The 12537-nt window shown below is 40.9% G+C and overlaps 1 protein-coding gene across 2 annotated transcripts in view; it reads left to right on the forward strand.

Moving 5' to 3' along the window:
* The first annotated feature begins 2316 nt into the window (after positions 1-2316).
* HDHD2 (haloacid dehalogenase like hydrolase domain containing 2) overlaps positions 2317-12537 on the forward strand; it is a 34270-nt gene continuing 24049 nt past the window's right edge. Inside the window, exons 1-3 of one of the 2 annotated variants that reach the window (XM_090285553.1) lie at positions 2317-2411; positions 9379-9489; positions 11962-12170. In XM_090285553.1, coding sequence (XP_090141679.1) covers positions 9389-9489; positions 11962-12170 — 310 coding nt within the window. In that variant the 5' untranslated portion in view covers positions 2317-2411; positions 9379-9388. Of the gene's footprint in view, positions 2412-9378; positions 9527-11961; positions 12171-12537 lie in introns of those variants that run through there. The other variant, XM_090285551.1, reaches the window with a different exon arrangement.

The raw sequence follows: 12537 nt of genomic DNA on the forward strand, positions 1-12537 counted from the left end.
GAGTAAGCATAGTGATCTGTGTTCTTTAAGTGTTTTAATCACTTGTGTGCATATGTGTATACTCATAAAATGACTTGAGAAAAAGCAATATATTTGAGTAAAAAGAGTAGGAGGCAGGGTATTTCTTATATGCTGAGCAGTACCTTTTATCAGATGACAAACTTCCTAAGACATCAGTTATTTTGGGTATTTTGGGTTGCTTCATTGTAAAACTGATCATCAGAAGTCTGTTCCAGGTTATCTATATATCTCTTCCAAGTCTCTAAACTTTGATTCTAGATGTAGCTCAATCAAGGAGATAGTCTCCTGAAGTAAAATGTTTTTGGTGAAACATTAATCACTTTTTCATTGACAGTTTTTTTAAAAAAATTTTTAACAAGGTTTATTTTATTTTTTATTTTTCATTTTATTTTATCTGTTTTTAGAGAGAGGGGAAAGGAGAAAGAGAGGGAGAGAAACATCAATGTGCGGTTGCCTCTCACACACCCCCAACTGGGGACCTGACATGCAACCTAGTCATGTGCCCTGACAGGGAATCAAACCAGCGACACTTGGTTCACAGGCCGATGCTCAATCCACTGAGTCACAGCAGCCAGGGCATTGGCATAGTTTTACAGTTATCACCAATAATAAAATTTTGATGCCATGCAAAATGGAATTCTTTGCTAAAATTTTCCTTGGCCCCTGATTGGTCATGAGATGCCAGATACTATGAAAACATTCTGTGGACACAGTGGGCAATGTCCAATGGCATCAGTGATCAAGATAAGTTTTAGAATCCTCGTTTTATTTCAGTTCTGATACTGCTTTCTTTACATCTCCAACTTTTTCCCAAATCAGCCCCTCCCTTTTGAGGTTCCATCCCTTCTGTACTAATTTTGCCATTTGGCAGCAAAGCCATTTGAGCCTTTTGACCAGGAGGGAGCCATTAGTCCTCTTTCATTATCTGACACAATAGTAAATGACACCATTGTTATACTATCCAATTGTCCAAACCTGTAACCTAGTAGTTATATTGATGCTTTACTCTCTCTCACCCTCAATCTATCACTAATTTCTATTTTACCACCTAAAGATCTCTTGAATTTGTCTTTTTTGCTTTTGTTTCCACACAGTTTAAGCATCTCTTATAATCCTGCGGTACCTTCTTATCAGGTCTCACACTGTGGCACCTCTCCCACCCACTCTCCATATTGCAGCTGGAGTAAGCATTTAGGAAAATTTCACTCCTTAATAGTATCCACTTGCTTAAAATCCTTCAGTGGTGTTTTAACCTGGTCCAAAACAGGCTCCTAGCTCCGAAGGGGAAACTAGGAACAGCTTCTCTTTCTTTCAACCAAGCGAGTCCTCACATGGAAAACTTAGACTTAACAAATAATGAATAAGACAAAAAGCACCTCCAGACCCAGCTGGGAGGAAAAGCAAAGGGACCCTAGTCCAGGAACCAGAAAGGGTTATAGGTTACAACATGGCTGACTGCAGCTCTGGGCAGAGTGAATGTTGGATGGTGTTCTAGTAGCACGAGTCTCCAGTCAAGGAAAGAACAGCAGTTTTGTCAAAGGATTCCATGTGTCCACCATGGTGTATATTCTTTTATTCGAGATTCCTCCAGAAAGTTTTTCATTTAGTCACTTCATAGAGCCTGCCTAAGATGACCATCTCTGCCCTCAAGTAGTTTATTTGGATGAAAGGGAGACACTTAGAGACTCTCAACGTGTGTGGGAGGGGAGCAGTGAGGGAGGTGGTTCTATCCCAAGATACTTCTTCCCTAGAGGTGAAAGGTAAGGCCTATGGTAGCCCCTCTAATGACAGGCAGGGTGGTTAAGGACAGTGTAAGGTTTTGGATAGCTGATGCAGAAAAGAGGAAAGCTACCTGAGGTAGTGGTTAATAGCAGTAAGTACCAGATGCCATTCAAGTAGCAAATCAGAAAGTAACCTCAGAGATTGGGTGTTCCAAGGAAAGTATCTAGGAGATGACTTCTGAGTTACCCCTCGAAATGGGGAAGTGAAGACAGGGATTTTGCAAAATTACTCAATAAAACGCTTCAATCTTCGTGCTGCGGAATGGGAAGCGGCTACTGAGTAAAGGCAGAGGTTTTTGTATTTCCTCCTGGCCCAGCAGGCCGCACCATTGAAGAACTGGGTCTCAAAAACAACTTCTCGGTGAAGGGGCAGGTATAGATAGACCCAGTACTGGACGTCCGAGTATGAAAGGAAAGAAACCGTAGGCGGATGAGGCGGAGATTAAGGAGGAGAGGCGGGACTTCCGGTGCAATCCTGGGTCCAATTTCCGGCGTCAATGGGAAGCTTCCCTGGGCGTTCCGAACTCACGGCCAGGACGCAGTTGATGGCGCGGCTGTACTGACTCTTCTGTTGCCGGGGTCTTTGCTCAGGACGGCGAGCGGAGCAGGGTGAGGAGCCGCACTGGGACTGCCGACCACCCGCTTATTTGTAGGCTGCATTTCTTTGTGCGAGGAGGGCTCAAGGACTTAACTGGTTGCGTCCCTAGGCCACCCCCCCCCCCCGAGGCATGGACCAACCCCTGCGCTCGCTCAGGGAGTACTGTCACACCCCTCCGCAGGGAGACCGCCCCCTAGGCCGTGGCTCTGTCGTGCGTGCGCGTGACATAGATTGCCCTGGGAATGTCGCGATGTGGTTCCTCGGGACGGGCCCCAGGACTGTGTTTCGAAGCTGGCGTCTCTTCCAGTCAGTCTGGCGTTTGCCAGGCCCTGGAACATGGGCCGGACCAGCCCTTGAAACCCGTCCCGGCTGGGAAGTGGCGGGAATCGCTGTTGAGTGCCGAAAAGTTCTTGTTCTAGAAATCGTAGAGACCCAGATTCTTAAGTTTAGTAATTCATAAGTCTTTGTTGAGCGCTAAGTATTACACTGGAAAAAGCAACACAGCTCCTTTCTTTACTGAGTTTAACAATTGGGACAGTGATAAATCTAACAATGAGAAGAGCATGCTGGGGGGGACCATGGCCCAGGCCTGGGAGAAAAGGAGCTGGGCTCTGAACGCCAGAGGAAATGGTACTTCTCTGAGACCCAGGGGCTGAAGGAGTTGGCCAGAGAAAAGGAGGTGTAGGGGGCAGGAGTGGTAGGATCCGGGGAGCAAAAATGGACCCAGACAAAAGCCCAGCGATGAGGGAGGTAACGTATAGGACTGTTGCCTGACTGCAGTGGACGTGGGTGTGGGAGTATAGACAAATGAGTCAGAGGTAAACCCGGGCTTTGTACACCACCGTTCATTGTTCAGACTTTATCCTGCGGGAATTGGGAAGCCACTGGAAGATTTTTAACTGGGGGGTAGCTGGATAATAACACCACTTATTGAGTGCAGTAAGACTTTTCTACTGGAACCATAAAGGGAAGGAAAGAGAATCATTACCTGCCCCTCCCAGGAGATCTAGGAGACATAATCTGAACAGACCCAACCTAGTAGGAGGAGATTTTTATTGAAATCTCGTTTTATCTTAAATATTTATGCAAGTTTTGAATTGTATGCCACAATATATCCTTATTTTGGTACAAAAATTTTCTCAAATCCTCAAATTATACTAATACTTAAGGACATTGCATCATATTCTGTGATTTTTGCAGTCCTTGACACATCCATTATGTACCCTTTCCTCTATTCCCTGCCCCCCACACATACAAGGGGGGGACCCAAACCCTCCCAGAATTTATTTATTAAAAATTGTGTATTTATTACATGTTTAAACCTCAGTCACCTTCAAAGTACTCTGCATATGATGCACTCCACCTATGGAGACGTTTTTCCACTGCTCAAAACAGTTTTTGAACTGGTCAATTTTGATGCCTCTTAGTACAGAAGTTTTTTGTTTCACCTCTTTTTTTTTTTTCCTTTGTCTTTTCATGCTTCTTCTTCTTCTTTTTTTTTTTTTTTTGCCATTTTTTTGTTTCACCTCTTCCCCATTGGTAAAATGTTTCCCTTTGAGAGCTTTTTCATCGAGGGAAACAAAAAAGTCGTTCAGGGCGAGATCATATAAATAGGGAGGATGGGGCATGAGTGTCATGCCATTTTTGGTCAGAACTGCTGAACACTCAGCGTGGTGTGGGCAGGTGCATTTGCAAATCACCCACCATGAAATGGGCAAACACATTGAAAGAGTCTTGGAAAAAAGGTCACTGAAGCCAAATGCAGCCTCTCACAACAATGCCATCTGGCACACTGATACACATGGGTTCCTAGAACACTCACCTAGCGGGGGTGAAGGATGTACTACAAGGGGCCTGCCCTCCAGAAGATAATTCTGGTTTTTTTGTTTGTTTTTGCATCTCCCCTCATACATAACTCAGCCTTTCTATGTGTGGAACACTGTTTACAATACATGTCTTATTTTCTTTAATCCTCCTATCAACCATTAGAGGCGGGTGTTATCCTTTCTTTTTTAGCAGTAAAAAAACAGGCTGCGAGGTTAAGAAAACTGCCCGAGGTCACCCAGCTAGTGAGTTTAGGTTCAAATGCGGGCATGTACAGCTCCTTAGTTCTTGTCCTTCACCACTGCACTGTTGCCTGTGTGGCTGCTTCAATAAGGATTAAAATGATCGATATTCCTTATGACCATTTACTAGTTCTAGTTGGATAGTTTTTTTTTAAGCAGTGTACTCATTTTGTTGTTTTTCCAGTCTTGTCTGTATTTTGTAAAACCTTCAGAGTTAACATTTTTTATTGAATATGAGATGTCTCTCACAAAATTTGGGTTTTGAGAGGAGCTATTGTGGGTTCCTCTGCATGTAAAAGAGAATGCTTTGTCTTCATTTTGTGTAGCCTTATCTTGTGGTACAGTGTATTTTAAGTTAAAGAACCCTTTACTTGTTAACTTACATATTCAAATACAGCCTGTAGGAACCATCTAGTGTTTTGACTAACAAGTCGTTCCCCCTCTCAGGCAGGTAGTAGTTGATGCGATTGTTGATGCAGTCATTCATTTTAGGGTCACAATAAAGTTCAGAAATAGAATAATATATGAAAGCTATTACAGAAGAGAGGATTTTGCAGTTTAATCTTGATTGACCAGAACTTTTAATATCTCTTTTTTTTTTTTTTTTTTTTTGCCTCCCATCAGGTATATTGTAAAAGGCAAACAGAACCAAGGATTTGTTTAAAAATCAGAATATCTGGGGGATAGTTGTTACAACGAGTATATAAAAATTGTATGGACTAATTTAGTTTTTTGTAACTATAGTCAATGTATGAGAAATGACTGACTAAAATGTAACAAGACTTTTGTTGCAAAATATGTCATTCACACAAAAGTATGGAAAGCACATAAGTTTTTAATAATTTTATTAAAATAAAAAACACTCATGTACTCAACGTCCATGTCAAAAAGACCTTAGAGACTCCCTTGTGCACTCCTGGTTTGCAGTTCCTCCTATCCCCTTCCTATATCTTAATGCCGCAATATGGACCATACCGTATATAGTCTCTTGCAACTGGCTTCTTCCTCTAGAAGATTTTTTTTTTCAGATTTAATGTGTTTTATTGATTAAAATATTACATTTGTGCCAATTTCCCTTCCCTCTGCTCCCCTCCACCCGGTGGCCCCCCTCCCTCCAGTTGTCCCCCCCTTTTAGATTATGTCCATTAGTTGTGCATACAGTTCCTCCCAACCTCTCTCCGTCTATTCCATTCCCTCCTACCTTGATCCCCAATTCCTATATCATCTCCCTCCCTTTCCCCATTCCCCCTCCCTGTTGACCTCCCCCCAATATGCTTCCCGTACCCACAGTTCCTTTTCCACTCTCGTTGCCTATTTAGTTTGCCTTTGTTTCATCTCCCTAGCTTCTGTTTTTTTAAACCAGTCCCTTTAACATCTCATATAACAGTGGTTTGGATCTAATGAACTCTTTCAGTTTTATTTTGTCCTGGAAACACTTTCTCTGTCCTTCTATTCTGAATGACAATTTCGCTGGATAGAGTATTCGTGGTTGTAGGTTTTGGATTTTCATTACTTTGAATATTTCTTGCCAGTCTCTTCTTGCCTGTAGGGTTTCCCTTGAGAAGTCAGCTGATAGTCTAATTGGAACCCCTTTGTACATAATTCTTTTCTTCTCTCTTGCTGCTTTTAAGATTCTCTCTTTATCTTTAATTTTTGACATTTTGATTATAATGTGTCTTGGGGTGGTTCTCCCTGGGTCCAGTCTCTTGGGAACTCTCCTTGCTTCCTGGACCTGCAAGTCTATTCCCTTCCCCAAGTCTGGGAAGTTCTCCTTTATTATATTTTCACTCAATTTTTCAAGTTCTAGTTCATCTTCCTCATTCTCTGGCAAACCAATGATTCTTATGTTGGGCCTTTTATAGCTGTCCCAGAGGTTTCTGATCCTCTCATTGTTGCTTCCCATTTCCTCTCTCTGCATTGGTTGACTGCTTGTTCCTTCTCCATATTCCAGTTTGTTGAAATGAACTCTGGATTTTTTTTTCTCACCATCTATCTCGTATGCAGTTTTGTTCCTTTCGTTATGAAAGTTTCGCTTCTTTCTTATCTTTTTCCTGCTCTTTTGTGACTTCTGTAAGCCACCTGATAACAATGGCCCAGAACTGAGCCTCTGACAGGTTTCTTATCTGTTCATCTGTCAGGTTCTCCATCTGTTGCCTGGTGAGCTGTGCCACCGGGATTTCTATAGTTGTCTGCCTCATTTTGACAGATGCGTTTTGTTTTCTTGGGCCGGCTGTCGGGGGCAGTGCCTGTGTACGCGTCACAAGTCAGCGACCGGCGCCTGTCCGCGACCTATTTCGCAGCCCTGTGGTGCTTTCTTTGGGGGCGGGGGTCCAAGATGGATTCACACAGTTATTCAGCTAGGAGACCGGGATCCGTCCTCCCGCCCCCCTGGGCCTCACTGTTCAAGGCGATGCCGCGGCCGCTCTCCCCAGCGCTGGAGTCGCACACCGCCAGGGGCTTGGCCGCAGCCGGGATTCCTCGCCGGGGTCGCGCACCGCCAGGGGCTTGACTGCAGGCGGGATTCCTCGCCGCCGCCCGCCGCTGTCCAGGTGCGACGGCAAACAGCACTGCCCTCTTTAACTCTTACCTGCCCAAATGGCACCGCTGGTTTATAACTTCATATGTTGGACTTCCGTGTAGTTTTATTTTCTGGAATTTCTAGTTATCCTTTGTTTTGAAGTAGTTGTATTCCTCTCTAGTTGTAGAGGGAGACCTAGCGTGTCCGTCTAAGCCTCCATCTTGGCCGGAAGTCCGGTAGAAGATTTTTGAGAGTTATCTTGGATGATGTGTGCAACTGTAGTTCATTAACTTTTTTTTTATTTTTTACCAGAGCACATGTCACTATGTACATATTAACCATCTCAAATGGTTTTTTGGGGGCTGAGGGTATTTTTATTATTGACACTGTTACAGATGTCCCCATTTCCACCCCTCTTTGCCCACCTCCACCCAGCCCCCACCCCTCTTTTCCTTTGACTCTAATCACACTGTTGTCTGTATCCATGGGTTATGAGTATATGTTCTTTGGCTAATCCCTTCACCTTCTTTCATTCAGTTCCCCTTCCCTCCCTCTGACAGCTGTCAGTCTTTTTCATTAGCCATGCCTCTGTTTCTGTTTTTTTCATCAGTTTATTTTAATAGCTTCCATATACTGTATATCCCTACAATGTAATACTATACAGTAGTGAAAATGTAGAGAAGGAAAACTCTTGACTCCAAAAAACCTTCGCTGCCTTGCGGCATACCTCTTCAGGGGAAAGGCTAAGGGAGTAAACCCCGACAGAAAATCCGGAGCCGGAGTCCCTAAGGCGGTTTGACGTTGTAGTCAACACCTGTAACTCCTGTGGCGCACCTGAAGCCAAGCTGTATTGACTCCATCTTTCCCTTGGACCCTTCAGCTACGAAGAGAGGGGGGTCTGCTGCATGGGCAACAGCAGACCCTCCATATCACCCTGCCCAGGCTCTGTAGCTTCAGCTTCACTGGAGAGGACACTCCAGCGTCATCGCAAGATGTCGATTCAACACGGGAGGAGACAGATACCGTGTCACTCCCGAGTCGGACTGCACAGCCATTCTCGGCGGTGCAGATAGACTCTTAAGAAGCTACACCATCGTCTCTCGAGACGGATGGCTGCCGACGAGTGAAAATGAACAGTGGCTATATGTTTTAACATGGATACATCTTCCATGCCTAATGTAGAATGGTAAAGCAATCACTAAAGTAGGAAGAATAACATTAATACAAAGCTTTCAACTCATCAGAATCAAGAGAATAGCTTTTTGGGGGAGAGGAAGAAAGGAAATCGGATCAGTGAGGATACACAGAGGGCTCCAACTCCATCTGTGATGTTTTATTTCTAAAAGTGAATGATGGGTAAAGGAGGTGGTTATGTTATCCTTGATATCTTTTTGTATGTCTGAAATATTTCATTATAAAGACAAAAATACGGGGAAAAATGAGTAAGTTTTTAAAAACTAAAAATCAAGTCCCATCCTTTTTAGCTTCTGTACTGTTTGTACGCACTCCCTTATTATCTTTAAACCATACCTTACATTCCCCGTATGTGGGATGTAGCACATAATAAACTTAAAAAGGAAAATATGCAAAATGGGACTTTTGCATGTTAATGTAAGGACAGTGTTTCCTGACTTTAAAATTACTGTATGACTTAAATTCCCTCCTCAGTAACTTGTAAATACTGTTAGCTCCTTGGCCATATATGTCATTTTAGTATATAATAGTGGAGATGAGTGATTAGAATATTTTCATTATATATAACTAAGATGAAAAAGATTTTGCCAATGATTTAGTGCTTGCATACACCCTTTCTTCAGAGTACATTATTCTCATATTTAAAAATGAAATAAATGGCCCTGGCTGGGTGGCTTAGTTGGTTGGAGCATCATCCCACACACCAAAAGGTTTCAGGTTCAGTCATCAGTCAGAGCACATACCTAGGTTGCGGGTTTGATCCCTAGTCAGGGCACTTATGGAAGGCAACTGATTGATGTTTCTCTCTCACATTGATTGTTTTTTTTTTTTACCCTCTCTAAAATCAATAAACATATCCTCAGATGAGGATTAAAAATATTAAAAATAAAATAAATGAATAAATTGTTACATTAAGGAGTTATTTTAAGAAACCTGAAAGTAGATAGTAACTTGTTTTTATTAACTCCTTTTTTTCCCCTTTCTAATTTTAATTCAAGATTTTTAAAAATCTAAACATTATGAAAGTTTTATGAGTCAAATTTTGGATTTTGATTTAAAAAACATTTTTTCCCCCAAAAGAAACAGCTTAAAACTAAACAGTATCTTTTTGGTTATAAATGATATTTTTGAAGACTTCCGAGTTTTTAATTGTCCATTGTTTTCTAAACTGTATCTTTCATTTCGTTTGCTCTCTCCTAGGGCATGAAGGATGGCAGCGCGCCGTGCATTAAAGGCTGTTTTGGTAGATCTCAATGGCACACTTCACATTGAAGACGCAGCTGTGCCAGGCGCACAGGAAGCTCTTAAAAGGCAAGCTATCCTCCAGGTTCAGCTGACAGATTTGTTTGTAAGTGCCATTTTACCAAGGCAGATCATTAGCTAAATGGATGGCCTTAAGATGGCATTTCACCAGCTTACCATATATGCAAAAACTGCCTTGGATTTAGCTAGAAGATGTATGCATTGTAATATCTTCCAAACATTGTGCCCTGCACCTTTATTGGGTTTGGCCTTTTGGTCTAGTCTCTTTGTTCTTTGTGTGTTTGTCTTTTTCTAAGTCAGCAATGTAACTTTGTGAATGAAACCTCAGGAGTCTAAAATGTAGAGTAAATAGCATTGGAAGAATCACAAATGCAGGAATCTCGAAGTGAAACACATACGTACACAAAGGCAGAGCGCCGCCCACTCCCCCTTCACTGAAGATCTAGCATTGAGCGTGCAGCTGCTCATATAAAATTTAATTAAGAAACTTGATACTTTAGAATTATTTCTGTCAACTAAATTTAATGCCTTAGAAGGGTAGAGACTTTTATATTTCTGATGTATCAACCAGAGTAAGTAACATGTCTCGATACAAACCAGGTTACATAGTAAAATCTTGTTAAAGTAAACTGAATGTGAATGTTTGCTTCTGAGTGTCCTGAAAAAAATATCAGTACAACAGTACGAATAATTTGGTATTAAGCAACTTCATACTAAAATAATTTAGAGAAGTTTTCAAAGTCAGGAATACTTAGCATGTGGTGCTTATCATTTTCTCACCTTAAAATAGTCAATAGTGTGCTGTTCTTCAGAAAATCTAGTAACTAGTATCCCAGTACTGGGTGTTAGGATAAAAGACTGACAGACCTTGCTTGTGTTCTCTCGGGGGACTTACTTTCCATTTGGAGAATCAACAAATATAAAAAGACTATTTGTATATCTGGTAGGCATCATTTGGAAGCTGTCAGTTTAGTTAGGCATCGTGATGTTCATTTTATAGGTGGACAGTGTGCTATTTAAAGCCAAAAGAATATTAAATGCGTAGTTGGGCTTACTCTTGATTCCTTAATACTGTCTGTTAGTCAGCCTTTCTCTGGGAAAAGATGTGGACAGGAGCTTTTACTGTTCTAAAGATGAGCTTTCTACTTTGGATCAAAAGAAAAAATCTTTTTGCTTCTGTGGAGCAATGAATGGCATCACTGAGTATCTCTAACTATGAGGCTGCCATTCTAGAGGGGCAGGTTCCTACAAATTGCAGGGGTGGGTTTCCATCTGGTTTTGGTTTCTGTAGAAACAAACAGACTGGGGAGTTGAGGGACCAGTAAAAAATAAAAAGTACAAAAGAAGTTTTTTAAAAAAACCTTCATTAAAAACGATGTGGTTATTCTAGTACTTCTACTTGTTCATTTTCAGGATAATAGTTAGGTTGAAATTATCGCTTTCTTTTGAGATATAAACCAGCAAATTTTAATGTGTTTTTCAGAAAAGCTAGATATTATAGAGGCAATCATGATTACAGTGAACTATTTAACCATACAAATTTAGTTAATGTTCTTTGCGTGAATACTTAAAAATCTCTTTTCTGTTTTATGTGCTTGCTTATTTTAAATTGCAGTGAGTACTTTTACACTTTGTATCCATTTGGGGCAGGCATAAAATAAAAAGCATTAGAGTATTAATGTAAAATTTTAAGTTGTAGCTAAATTAAAATTATTTGTAGGTTTTGGATTAAACAACTGTAGGACCAAGAAAATAATTTTCATTTTTAAAGAAAGCTAGACTATCATGGATTCTCTCTCTGACTGCCACTTTTAAGTTCCAAAAGCTGATCCAGAACCAGGACAATCGTATATATAAGCAGTTGAAGGGGAAAACACATTTTTTTAAATGTACTGTTTGTTTGAGATGTCCCAGATAGATTCTGCTTATAAATTTAGTAACACATTAGGGTTTAGCCAATGTTTAACTGGCTAAGAAACAAAAAACATTTTGAGATGTCCTCTGTTCTCTTAGTATAGGAGATCAGGTCCTATACCAGGACATGGATTAGAAGTCGTGCCTCAGCTCTACTGCTACCCAGCTGTATAAAGCTTATTAGCAAGTCACTTAGCTCCCTAGGCCTCAATTTTCTTCTCCTCTGTAAGAGAGGAAGAGAGGACTACACTAATAATCTCTAAGGTAGCTTTCACCTCTTATATTCTGTGAGTACAGTGGTTACTAAGCTTTGTTTTTTTTTTCACTTCTTTGATAAAACTCTGCATTAAAATTCAGTTAAAGTACAGAAGGTTCTCAAAAAGGTTAGACACAGCTTTTACAATTTGACTTTGTAGCCTTTGGCAATAAACTGGCCCAGGGGGTGCAGATAATATGTAAGCAATTCTGGGTAGATAACAAAAAAAGATTATGGTAATAAAAACCATTACTTTCATTTTCTGATCTTTGGCAAGTGCTACCAAATTAGATTTTATGGGGCTAGAATGTAAAATCTGCCTTGTTAACATCTGAATTTTACTTTTCCAGGTTACGTGGTACTTCTGTAATGGTTAGGTTTGTGACCAATACAACCAAAGAGAGCAAGAAGGACCTACTGGAAAGGCTGAAGAAATTGGAGTTTGATATCTCTGAAGATGAGATATTTACTTCTCTGACTGCAGCCAGGAACTTAGTAGAGCAGAAACAAGTCCGGCCGATGCTATTAGTTGATGACCGGGCGTTACCTGATTTCAAAGGTAGGGGAAATTTGGAAAGATTTAAAAACTGGATCTTCGTGTCTTCTCAAAAATCATTCTTAAAACTGAATTTTAGAAGTATTTATTCAGGTTTCCTCCTATTATTGAATCTAAATTGGTATTTCTCAAACAGATTCTGACTGCGCTCCACAGTAGGTGAAACACATTACAGAGAATCTGGTACATGTACATGTGTGTTTATGTATGCTAAACAGTACTCGCTCCTACTGTATAAGAAGTACTCTGTTTTCTATTTGGCTTTCTTAATTGTTTATTTTATTTTGATGCTGCTTAGAGCCCTCCAAATTAGTTTTATTATCTATGAATGGATCATGACCCACATTTTGAAAAGCACAGGTTAAAATTA

Source organism: Furipterus horrens, unplaced genomic scaffold (genome assembly GCF_987537825.1).
Source record: "Furipterus horrens unplaced genomic scaffold, mFurHor1.1.pri manual_scaffold_8, whole genome shotgun sequence".
NCBI lineage: Eukaryota > Metazoa > Chordata > Mammalia > Chiroptera > Furipteridae > Furipterus > Furipterus horrens.